At 43.1% G+C, this 13,011-nt stretch overlaps 2 protein-coding genes across 6 annotated transcripts in view; one reads left to right on the top strand and one right to left on the bottom strand.

The window, feature by feature from the left end:
• AFTPH (aftiphilin) overlaps positions 1 to 6,082 on the bottom strand; it is a 55,781-nt gene extending 49,699 nt beyond the window's left edge. For 2 of the 4 annotated variants that reach the window (XM_006264909.4, XM_019500776.2), the window contains exon 1: positions 5,966 to 6,082. The gene's annotated coding sequence lies outside the window, so the exon portion shown is untranslated. The remainder of the gene's footprint in view (positions 1 to 5,965) is intronic. The other 2 variants (XM_006264906.4, XM_006264908.4) reach the window with 1 other exon arrangement.
• On the top strand, positions 6,077 to 10,569 carry LOC132246577 (uncharacterized). 2 transcript variants are annotated; one of them, XR_009457973.1, is made up of 2 exons: positions 6,077 to 7,126; positions 8,725 to 10,569. XR_009457973.1 is itself a non-coding variant. In XM_059719849.1 (2 exons), the coding sequence occupies exons 1-2, from the start codon at positions 7,007 to 7,009 to the stop codon at positions 9,422 to 9,424; spliced, it is 771 nt and encodes a 256-aa protein (XP_059575832.1). In that variant the 5' UTR covers positions 6,158 to 7,006; the 3' UTR covers positions 9,425 to 10,557. The 2 variants fall into 2 exon arrangements, 1 of the variants encoding a protein (XP_059575832.1); XM_059719849.1 differs by having other exon boundaries at positions 6,158 to 7,126; positions 8,774 to 10,557.
• Positions 10,570 to 13,011: the final 2,442 nt, after the last annotated feature.

Here is a 13,011-nt window from a genome sequence, read left to right as displayed (position 1 = left end):
ATACTGTCAGGTGCAGCTGAGCTCTGGCTTGGGCTAGGTTCTACACTACTAAAAAATAAAACAAAACCCCACCACTAGGAAGAGTTACTGATCAAATTAAAATATGTTAATTTGTTTCCAAATTGAATTAAAAAGGCAAATTTTCTTCCCAGTGTTATAATTTACAAGTAAAACAACACAGCAAGAAGATTTTTTTACCTCTGACAGCCTTGAAATCAATGCTGTTGATTTCAAATCTATTGCTGTCACAGCAGTAATACTGGCTCAAAGGGGAGTTCCAGAACACTGTGCTTAGAACCACTGAACAGTTGAAAGGAATAGTTTTTTCTATCTCCAATAATGTCATGGTCTAAAAATACATACTTAATTTATGCTTATAGGTACATAAGCAAATAGCACATATAATCTTTTGAAATAATCAATACTATTTTGTTTTTATTGTTTGTGGTCTTGGTAAACTCCAAAAATTATACAAATACTTCCATTAGCAAGCACCATGTGTAAAAAAGAACATTAAGAAAACTCAAGGGACTGAGTTGCTTAAACTGTATGTAGGTATATATACCTCTCTCTCAACTTTTTCTATGGAATATTTTCTTGTATTAGACTAATAGTGAAACTGTTTAAAATACAGATTTTGTTCCTGTTATCTGCACTGTTTTACTTTTCTATTTCATTCAGCCTAGGTAATAAAATGGAACAGAACTAACTACTCTTTGATTGCTTTCAAACTGGCATTATATATCAATGACAAGTTTTTTCAAACCAGAAGTTCACTAAAATTAAAGGGAATATCTGCTACAATTAGGAACACTTATATACAATCCAAGTTTTGCTCACAGTCGACTAGCATATCCCTTTAAACAAACGAAGATTAAATTCTTCATCCTAATCTGTAATCGAGTTGGTTAAGTCTCTTAAAACACTATTACAAACCTGAAATTTTTCATTCAAACAGTGATCTGCAACTACTGACGGTGACCACCTTAAAAAAAATCTAGGTAATTACACATGTGTTAGCACTGCTGCATCCAGTATAAATTACTTATTCATATAAGACATGTAAATATTACCAGACCAGCAAATTTGACTCTGAAGAATTTCTATATGTCATCTGAAAACAGCTTTCAGCTCAGAAACCATGATTTTTCAGGGGAAAATTAAGACAAGTTGTTTATGTATTTGTTTTTAATTAAGAAAACAAGATGTTGGATTACGCAGCATTAGAATGAGGTTACACTAGGTCAACTGTTCTTGCATTTATTTATAGAGCAACATGTTTTGCTCCATGTATAACGAAACCTTCAAATTTAACATGCACTAAGGTAAAAATGGGTCCAGAAGTCTAAGCTCTCATCCGATAGGTTCAAAGTTTGGTGTGTAGACTACTGTAATGATAGCTATAAGAGCAAATACAGCTGATGCTCCTATCACTGCTACAATTCACTAGTTTTTAAGCAAATAAACATTATATTCAAGACACACAGAACAGGTAGGCAACAAATATCAAGCAAAAATACTTCAACTGGCCCAGAAAGAATAGATTTACATCATTTATCTTTTATCAGATGTTATCTACAGTTGATATATTAAGACCATTGTAGTGCTTGAAGAAATCCAGTACTTGAAAAAATGAACTCTATTTTCCATTGTGTTCTAATGGAAATGTGAACTTGAGGTATCACATTTCCTTTTCCAACTATGTGCTTCAGAACACACTCATGTGAATGGAGTCAATTGCTTTCCTTCTGTTACTTCAGAAGAGGAATTCTTCCATATAAGGGATCTACATTATTTGTTTCAAAGAATCATAAATAGAAGTGATTTATTAGGTCTCCTTGCAAACATCCTCACCAATAAAAAAAATGTTCTTCTGTGCCAATCCATACCTTTAATTTATTTATTTTTACTTTTAAAGAAAATTCTACTAGAAAAATGCCAATTTCAAAAAACAAAGATACTATCCAGGACCAGTATGAACAGTTTTGCCTTGAATATAGAAGGAAATACAGGCAGTTTTTTTTAAATATCCCCAAAAAATTCTCTCTTCTCAAGATTTTTTGAAAAAAAAAAAAATATTTTTAGAAAGCACCATTTTAAACAGGACAAAGATATTTTCTGTTTACGTTGATTTCAACACAGTGAAAAAGTATCGTTTTAAGTGGTCAAACAGGATGCAAAAAAGTAGTCATAGTACAAAAAATTGGATTTGGTAAAAAAAAAAAAAAAAAAAACAAACAAAAAAACCCCCACAAAACCTCCCCACTTATAGTTTATTCTTTTGACCATAACATGAAGAGCCAGATTTGGCATTAGTTTCTTTATTTTTAACCCACTAAAAAACCCTGTTTTTTCTAGCCCAGTAAAAGGTAGAAAGAACTTTATTTCAAGAGGGGGAGGGCAAGATTAAACTGCTATCTATCACCTGTCTGGTTTGGGAAAGGCACAAGTCTTTGGAAAAGAATAACAAACAAATAATAAAAACTCACACACATCCACAGGAATTAACTTGTCCAATGTAGATATTAAAAAAACTGGACACTAGCATATCAAGGAAGGAAAGCAACTGTTATGTTAAGATGGAAATATAAAGTTGTACTTTTGCTTTATTTAACAGAAAAAATTAAGTCTGAAAACTTCATTTTTTAAGTTTGCAACACATTAAAATGTATTAATTTAAGTGAAAGAATTAGTTACAGAAAATTTAGACATCACATATTTTATGTTTACACCAAGATCCTGCATATGCTTACTTAGAAGCATGAGTAAGACACCAGAACAGGTTACTGTGACCCTTCTTAAAGCCATTAGGTAGACGGCAGGGCAAGGTAGCGCCTTAAAGATGTAAGCATCTGACAAAACAGGCTGTCACTTATGAAAGCTTACACCGTTCTGAATCAGTTAGCCTTTATGTACACTACCCTATGTTGCCCTGCCTTCTACCTGATGTCAGATTGATATAGCTAACCACCCCTCTTGGAAAAAAAAATCTGCAAGAGGGAAAAAAAACATGGTGCCAAGAAGGGCTATACAGTTTCCTTATCTTTATTACTACACAAAAGCACGTGTTAAAAAGCAACATCAATTTACTAACATTTGGAACAGTCATAGACCCGAGCAGTTAAGACAATATGAATGACAGCAACTGCAGAGCCCTACTAGCACAGTCTGAGCAACTGCAAAGTGGGAAATGGAGAGCACAAAGTCTGTGAGTGACCATGCATGTGGTGTATTTCTATCTCCCTCCCCGTGTTTCTTTTTGAATGACACAGAAGAAAAGGAAATTTTGAAGTCCAGTAAACTACCAACTTCTAAATTCTATATGTATTAAATATAATCCAGTTGCAATGACAGCCTAGTCTGGAAGTTTGAGTATTGTGATATTTAGTAATTTTAGATACTGTCCCCTAAAAATAAAAGTTGCCTACTGCAGATTCAGACAACTATTTGATATATTACTAAATAAATACAAAAAGCAAACAAAAAAATACAAACCCACAAAAGCAACAGGTTTACTATTGGTTTTCAAGAATAGCATGTAAAACAGGTCATAACATTGAGTGGAGTTTATTTTTCCTATTAAAAGTATAGGAGTTTTGCCATACCTTTAGGACAATATACAAAACAGATACACAAAAAGAGAACTCCAATTGTCTATTACATTTTTCAGATCAATTTCATGTGCCAAGGAAACAACAAAAACAATATTATGTGTTTAACAGTCTCCTTATTGGACATTTAAGCTGAAAGTCTCTCTAGCCACAAGTGTTAAAATAGTTTCAATCTGCCTAAAGCTCTCACTTTCATTTAATTTAATTTCACGTACAGAAGAGAAGGTCTTTAAACAAAAAACAAACCAAAAAAACAAAAGCAACAGCCAAAGTCATATCCCTTCTTTCTTCCACCCATAATTGTGCGTTCTTTTAATTATATCTCTGGTTTCATATATAGAAGATATTACACTGAAGAATTATAAGGAGTTTTATTAACACCACATCCTACATACAGGTTTGTGTGCACTTGCAAACACACTCACAGTATAACCCAGCCTTTTCTCTGTTTTTTTTCCTAGAAGGCTAACTGGTTTCTGAGAGTCTAGTTCATAACAACAACATGTCTAGAGAATAAATGAAGAGGAAATAATTAGAATTAAAGGTCAATCACCAAGGACAATCCCAACAGCAATTTTTTAATCAATATTCCATAAATTCACTCTCTCATGAGCTCAACAGCTGAAACTTAATAGTAACCTGCCCTGTGTTTCAGTTTAAAACCAAAGGAGTAAAAACAACTTACATCAGCAATACAGTACAACCCCTGCAGTGAAGTTAGTCTAATAAACAACTCACTGACCAGGTCCCTTGTAACAGGAACCAGGTCTTGCAGTGCACCGAAATGAAATTGAAACTTTCAGAAGTGGAACAGGCAGGAAGGGCCCCCCCCCCCCCCCCCCGCCTGCAATCAACTACTTGTCTTCAGTTACCATGGCTTGTGTTCAGCTCTTTGGTCAGCGATCACCTCCACCAAGAAACCACATTCCGGTAGTCTTGGGAGAGGGCCACTTCCCAGAGTGGACTCGGGAGCCAGAATGGTGGCAATGATGATAAGAACAGCTATTGTGATGATCATAGAAAATGAGGGCTGGAACAGACCTCGGGAGGGCATCTAGCCCAAACCCCTGCTCAAAGCAGGACCGGCCCCAACTAGATCAGCAGTTCCCAATCTGCAGCACAGGTATCACCAGTGGTATGCAGACAACCTGCTAGTGGTACATGTTAACAGATTTAGTATAATTACTTTATGAGACAAAAATGTGCTGGTGATACTTAAGGTTGTATTGTTTTTAATTGGTGATGTTCAATCTGTCAGAGTTTGGGAACTGCTGGTCTAGATCAGCAGTTCTCAACCTTTTGCACCTCACGCTCAGGGCCATCCCTAAGGGGTGCGAATCGGGGTAACCACCCCGGGCCCCGTGCTTTGGGGGGCTCTGCGGAGATGGGCAGAGCGGCCGCAGCGAATCCATGCTGCTGCCAGCTTCACATCCGGCTGCTCAGCAGCCCCCTACCCCTGGCTCCACCGAATCTGCCGCGGGGTTCCTCGCATCCAGGGGCAGGGCCCCCACACAGGCCTATTAGCCCCGGACCCCGCACCCTTCTCGAGTTGTTTCTGCTTATGTCCCACCGACCATTGTGTTAAAAATCCCCGGTCCCACCATGATAAAAACAAAACCCCACTTTTCCCAAGAATTGTAGTTTTATGTTTACATACATTTTTGTATTATATTAATCATTCATGGAAATTTTCAAATTAGTTGAAGTCCCACCTACACAACCTTCGCGCCCCACTGGTTGAGCCATAGATAGCACTCTAGATCATCCCAGCCAAAGCTGTGTCTAGCTGGGTGTCGAAAACCTCCAAGGATGGAGACTCCACAACCTCTCTGGGTAATCTGAGTGCCTCACCACCCTCTTACTGAGAAAGTTTTTCTCTCGTATCCAACTTAAACCTCCCTTGCGGCAACTTGAGCCCGCTACTCCTTATTCTGCCATCTACCCCCACTGAGACCCCTCCAGCCCCAACGATGACAAGGGCGATGATGCCATTTGGGCAATAATAAAGATTAGATGATCACAGCGGCTGCAACGCCGACAGCCACCTGACATTGACACAATAAGCAAGGTCTCAGGTTAGGGCTCCCACACAGCAGCACTTGGCCCCTTTCCCCCACTGCTCTAGCCAAACAGCCCCCCGGGACTCGCAGCTGCCCTTCCCGCCGCCCGGAGGGGTCCCACACCGGAGCCAGGGAGCAAGGACCGAGACCAGGCCCCGCCGAGCCCCGCCCGGGGCGGGTCAAACGGAAGGGCCTCGCTAGGCCGGGCCGGGCCGGGCCGTGCCTGCCCTGCCCACAGACCCCGCGCCGGGCCGGGAGCAGCGCCCCCCGGCGGGTCAGGAGCAGAGCCCTCACCTGCGGGCTCCTGGCGGGGCGGCGGGGCCGGGCATGGCGGGGCCGGGCGGGGCCTGGCAGGCGGCCGCCGTCAGGGGGACGCCATGTCCGAGCCCCGGGCAACAGGAACCGCGTCGCTCAGCCCCGCCCCCTCCGGCCCGGCCCGCCCTGCCCCGCCACCCACGGAGCCCTTCTCCCAGCAGGCCGCGCGGTACCGCGTCACTTCCCGGGAAGCCCCCGGGGGAGCGTGGAGTGCCCACCATCTTGGAGGCGGGCAAGGTGGGGCAGAAGGGCTCGTTTGGCCGGTGAGACTCAGAGGGGTGAAGCCAGAGCGATGCCTGAGCGGCCATGTTGGAATAGGGCACTTAGCCTTCCCTTCCCCGCTTTCCTTGTGGGCGGAGAGAGCAGAGTGTGGGGCCTGGGCGGGCAGAGGCTTCCCCCACTTCCACCAGGGGAGAGGGAGGAGTACCTTACGGGTGCACCGCTCACACCGCACTCGCTAAAAGGAAGAACTTCTGTACTCTCTGAGCTCCCAAGGCCTGGAGCAGACTCCTCTCAGAGTTGGTGCAAGTACCTATTCTGGACACTTTTAAAAAACATTTGGATACTTATCTTGCTGGGATCATTTGACCCTCCCTGACTTCCTCCCCTTGGGCAGTGGGCTGGACCCGATGATCTTAGGAGGTCCCTTCCAGCCCTAATGTCTGTGAATCTGCAAATGTGCCATGCTGCAGCCACCCCAGCCCCATTAGTCCTGTCCCAGCTAGGCTCAAACTCCAGGGGGGCCCAAAATCAGGGGAGCCGTGTGCTTGGGGCGGGGAGGTTGTTTCTGTTTGCTGTGTGTCAGTGTTGGAGCCCCTTAGGGTCACATTTCTGAGCTTTTCTCTGGAAACTGCCAGGCTTGAAAGATCATTACTTTTAATCAGCAATCCTGGGACTCTGGGAGCTGGCACTTCATGAAATACCACATACCCAGAGGCATGGGGAGCAAGCACCTTGCCCAAGCTTGTAAAGGAAGGGAGCCAAGGCCCAGCCACTTGTTCATAGATTCATAGACTGTTCATGGCTAGAAGGGACCTCCAAAGATCACTGGGTCCAGCCCCCTGCACCAGGCAGGAAAGACAACTGGGATCAGGGGACTCCAGCAAGGTGCCCTCCAGTCTCCTCTTGAAAACTTCCCAGGTAGGTGATTGCACCACCTCTGGAGGGAGCTTATTCCACAGTCTGGACACCCTAGTAGTGAAGTAGGTTTTCCTAGTGTTAAGCCTGAATCAGTTTTCTAGGGTTTGTGACCATTACTCCTACTTTTCCCCAAGGGTGCTCTGGTGAACAGTTCACCAAGCCCTTGATGTACGCTTCTGATGTAGTGGTAAGCTGCTACCAAGTCCCCTCTCAGCCTTCTCTTTTTCAGGCTGAAGATTCCCAGATCCCTCAGCATTTCTTCATACGGCTTGCTGTGCAGAAAGGCTCACTCTCCCTTTCTCTGTGCTTACCAGCCTCAGTCACTCCAACCGCACAGGGTGTGGTGTCTATTGCAACGAAGGCACTACAATCGCTAGTGCTGACTGCTAGTTTAAAGCCAAATGTGTTGTGAGGGTGAACCTAGGGCAGGTGTTGGGGGAGAAGGATTGTGCTATGTGTGTCTTCTCCCAGTCTCACGCTGCATTTTTCCTGCAGAAAAAGTTACAGGGTTATAATAAAGGGGGTTCAGGAGTGGGGACCACAAGAATTAGAAGGGATGGGGAAAGACTTCTACAAAGAGTTTGAAAAGATTGAGAACATAAGGTATAATGGATGTGAATAGGAGGAGACAGTAAAAATACACAACATCATGAAGAGCAAAGAGAAAGTAATTTGGGATCTTCTCGTTACTTGTCTCATAACACAATAACAAAGGGGAAAATTCAAAACTGATCAAAGGAAATGCCTTTTTGCACTACTCATGGTTATCTTGTGGAATTCATTGCCCTCAGATATCACAAGAGATCAGGAGGTTATCAGGGTTCAGAAAGGACTGGAGATGTATATAGATAACAAAACCATGCAGTTATAAACCCTTGAGCATCAAAGCATGACTTTAGCCCCTGGCACTTCGGGGAACGTTGAAAATGAATTGGAGTAAGTTACTTTGCAACTCTTTTCTGCAGTTCTCTTGCCCCTTCCTCTGAAAAATCTGGTGGTGGCAACTGTTGGACATGTGCCAGGGATTAGATAGGCAACTGGGCTGATCCAGCAATTCTGTTCCTGTAATCCTCTCTTTATTTGGGGAAGGGATCCCAAAGTCAGTGTTTCACTCTCTACCTTGCCGCTTTGTCACCTCAGGGCAAAATGCTTAGGTCCCAGTTCTGCAAAGCACATAGTCCTATCTGACTGACTATCCTAACCAGGCAGAAGGCAGGGTAGAGATACACTTTATAGACAAACTAGAGAGCCCAAGCTTTTGTGAACTCGAGTTCACTTAATCAGATGCACAACTTGTGACAACACCCCTGGAGCTCAAGTCCAGTTTGGGACCTTTTTGACCATCTGAATTTTCTGGAGCTATCAGCCCTAGTGAGTAAATGGGCTATTAGAAATGGAAGAGAGAAGATTCAGCTTTCAAATTCTGCATGTAAAATGTGACACAGGGTCTGATCCATAGTTCTGGAAGAGGGAGGAGAACCGTACAAAGACTGGGTTTGGGAGTATGGCTGTGATTACACAAAGGTTCTGCTCCAGTTGGATAATCTTTGCTTTTTCCAGTTTGTGCTTTTATCATTTTATTTGTTTGTTGCTCAAAGGGGAATACCTAGGTTTTCCTGAAGAAGTGTATTGTATTATTTCACCCAGCAAGGACACTCCTCCAGAGAGGTAGATCGCACATTTGAAAGAGCCACCTGGATACCACATGAAGAACTGCTGCAGTACAGAAGAAAAACACCCACAAATCGCACACCGCTGGTTATGACCTATCACCCATCCCTTGAACCTATACGGAAAATCCTCAAAAAATTGCAACCCATATTAGAAAAAGACCCTATTCTTAAAAAAATCTTCCCAGAGCCACCCATCCTAGCCTTCAGACAAGCACCGAACCTCGCCAACCTCATCACCAGAAGCAAACTTCCTCAGCCCCAGAACACGCCAAAAGGATCCAGACCGTGCCATGACAAGAAAAGCAAAACCTGCCCCCACATCTCCACCACCTCCACTATTACTACACCCCACAACAGAGCCATCAGCATCCCAGGATCTTACAGCTGCACCTCCAGGAATGTAGTATACCTCATCCAATGCACCAAATGCCCTGATGGAAGATATGTAGGAGAGACCAGACAACAACTGCGCACCAGAATGAACGCACATCGGAAATCCATCAAAGACAGAAACACCCAATTACCTGTGGGGGCACATTTCTCACAGGAGGGCCACTCTCTCTCCAATCTCAGTCCTGATCCTCAAGGGAAATTTACACAACACTTCCCAGAGACGAGCCTATGAGCTCCATTTCATCAACCTGCTGGATACTAGAGATCAGGGACTAAACATAGACACTGGATTTTTGATATATTACAATCCGCCTGGCAACTGACTCCCCAGCCCAGCCCAGCCCCTGGCTTGTTTACTTTTCATTCCATCCAGGAAGAGCACGCAGCAAGTGCTGCAGCGTCCTTAGCCTGACGAAGGGTTTTTGAACCCGAAAGCTTGCTTAATAACTATTCTCCAACCATTTGGGTTGGTCTAATAAAAGATATCAAATTCACCCAAGGAACCTTGTCTGCCTGTATTGTAAGGAAGAATTTAAAGAAGAAAGAACAAAGGGTTGGGTCCAAGAGAGTATTCAAGGCATGCTCAATTTTTAAAACTTGTAATCACTCTGTTGTACAGAGAGAGACAGACAGAGAGAGAGAGAGAGAGTGAGAAACAACCCTTGGAAATTAGTCAAAACAGTAATATATGACAGAACACTGAGAACAAAACAGTAATAATCACAGCAGAAAATAGCACTAAAAATATAATATATTTGGATATTCTATATTGCAAATCCATATGCAGTATTAGTAAATAGTCCCTTAGCTTAAAGTAGTTGAAGTTATTTAGAGAAGCATATCTGGAATCAGAGCCAAATCCTCTGTACTCTAACTTCTTTGGCTTCACGAAACTGACTCTCTATAACACAATACAGTACAAAACAAATGATAAGACCAAGAGAGAGATTAGGGCCTAGTTCCTGCAAATACTTAAGCACGTGCTTAACTGTAAGATCTTAGATGGATAATGTTAAAATGTGTTTAAGACTTGGATCCTGTATACATAATATAAGTGTTAAAATAATTCGCAAATAATGTTTATTAAGCATGAACTATGCTAAATCATTGTAAAGCTTTGGGAAAATATATTCTAAATTTCAATTAGCTTAGGAATGTTTCTGCAGCTGAGGCTATAACACGAGAAATTAGTTATTATATTGCTCTATTACTATTATATTTTGCCCCCTGGTGGCTGTTCCACTTTCTTCAAACAGAGGTCTCATACTGTAAGAAGTCCCTGTTGACCTGAAAGGAAGTAAAAGGAAGTTGGGGGGGAGGTAAGGGTGGAGAACAGGAAACAGAATAATGTAACACTTAAAGATATACTATCTTGACCATTGTAGACTGTTCTGTTTGGATATGAAGGGGCGGGGGGGGGGGTGAATCTCTGAAAACAGGAAAATACAAAGCATTGTAAAAAAGAAATAAGCAGTCCATCTCAATATCCACTGAAGACTTAAAGACCACATATACTGGTTTTCATAATACAATACTGTACTATGCAGTAATATCTTATCATTTCTGACTCCAGCTATGATCAGTTTTTGTCTCTTATATCATCCTGCCCAGCTACACCTGGCTCCCTCTGGAAAGTCCTCTCTGATGGATCAGGTATCTGAAAAGATATGTTCATCTCCCTGGCTGTGAAGGCTGTGTGGACAGTTCAGGTCATCAGTTCGGGTGCTGTAGGACCTAATGGCCATCTACCTCATCCGGACTTGTCTCCAGACGTCTTGAGACTGTTGTGCCAATAGATTCAGAGAGACCTGGATGAGAGAGTGAGGGTGACTCTGTGCAACTTTCCCTCACTTAAATCCAACTCATGTGCAAGCCATGACATCATCTATATCCCCCCATAGATACACTCAAGTCCTATGGTGATGGGCGAGCAGCAAAACAGCAGGTGTGAATACACTGGGAGCTGTAAATGCAAACCTGCACACAGGCAGCTCAGGGTATAGGGTCACTTTTCGCTGGACCAAAGGAGCAGTGGAATTTGGCACCTCCCTGGGTGACTGAGCAGCCCTATTTAGGATCACACTGATCACCTCTGTAGCATGAGAAAAAGGCTAGAAAAGGTGCCCTAAACATTGTCAACTTCACCTTAACTCTGGTCAGCATAAGGTGCTCACTATAGTTGTCAAAAATCACGCACAAAGACAAAAAGGACAAAGGTGACACCACACGCCATTGTTTCTTGGGATGTGCACACACTAATGGACTGTACAAACAGCAGATAGACCAGACAGAAGAGGACGGACATTTTGTATAAAGACCTTTTTGCTGTTTCGCATGTGAAGCTTGCAATATTGTAGCTAGTATGAATGTAGTGCTCATAAAAGATTCACAACCCTAGATAACGCAGTCTTCTCCTAAGTTATATAGGATAGATATGGTACATCAGAGCCACTGGTGCTTCATGTTTCCCCTTGCTTCCCTGGCAGAGTGCATGGAAAAGGCCACCCCTAAGACAAGTGTAGCTCAGGTCTTTATACCCATTCATTGTCCTCAATGTTAAGGTTGTTACCACAGCCTGTTATCAAATCCTTTGGCTGATTGGATACTTGACATTAAAAACTTGTGGGACCAGTGACTTGAATCAAATTAGAAAACATGTACTGTCTTTTCCTTGGAAAAAGCGTATGCAGTATGTACCTAGGGACTCCACAGCATGCAGAATCTTTTGATTCTGAATGTAACCATAAGTAGTAGTAGTTGTTTATTTACTTTCACTAAAACAACACAATAAAATGAATTATTACAATTATACATCATAAAATAATAAAAAAAATTATATAAATGTTAAAAGTGTAAAATAAGATTATCCATTCTACTAGTTTATACAAAATTAAAATGGAACATGGTATATGATATGAATGTAATTGTCAACATCCTCCATGCTGTGTAGTATCAGTAAATGTACTCCTTATTATGGAGAGGAAGTGAGAAGTTTTACTGTACTTCCAGTCCTGAAGAAAAGGGGCTCCTTATTCCATAATTTGTATCACCCAGGCTGCAATTATATTAGACTTTCGGGCCTAGAGAGCCACCCCATATTGTCCCCCTTATTGTTAGAGTCCTTTGAATATATCTAATCCCAATTTGCACTAAGAAAGTCATTTGGTCTAGTTGTTTCACCTGTGAAGATAACCTTCAACATGTAAAAGTTTCAAATTTTGCTACAGTTGAAAGTTTGGTGCTATTATTTTCCATAAATATCTGTGAATATTAGGGGTGCACTGATAGAGATTTTGGGACCGATACCGATAGCTGATTTTTAAGGAGGCATAATGACCAATACTGATCAGACTTCCAAAACATAATTTCCAACATTGGAAAACTGTATGCAGCTGGTAAGTCTGTTGTGGTGGAAGGGGAGGGGGGAGGGAAGGGGGGGCGCCCTGCAGTGAGGGAGGAGTGGGGCTGGGGTTGGGGCAGGCACTGGGGCAGGGTGCAGGACACAGCTGCGGCTTGTCCGGAGGGCATGGGGGCGGCTCCTGCCACTACATGCACCCTGGGATGGCATGGGGGGGTGTGTTCCCCTGGGACTTCACAGGGCAGGGCAGGGTGGGAGGAGGGATGCACCTGTGGGCTGGGTCCAGGGCTGTGCCAGGCTCTTCCTGGCAGGGGCAGGGCTGGGCTGTGCTCAGGGCGGGTGGCGGCAGTGCTGGGAGGGGGCTATGGGGCTGCAGCCACCCCAGAATTCACCATAGCCTCCCATAGTCCCCCCTCCCAGTGCCACTGCCCCCTGCCCCAAGCACAACTTGGTCCAACCCC

This window comes from Alligator mississippiensis, chromosome 1 (genome assembly GCF_030867095.1).
Source record: "Alligator mississippiensis isolate rAllMis1 chromosome 1, rAllMis1, whole genome shotgun sequence".
Taxonomy (NCBI): domain Eukaryota; kingdom Metazoa; phylum Chordata; order Crocodylia; family Alligatoridae; genus Alligator; species Alligator mississippiensis.
The sequence above is the reverse complement of the archived record's forward strand: the minus strand, read 5'-3'. Positions and strand labels throughout refer to the sequence as shown.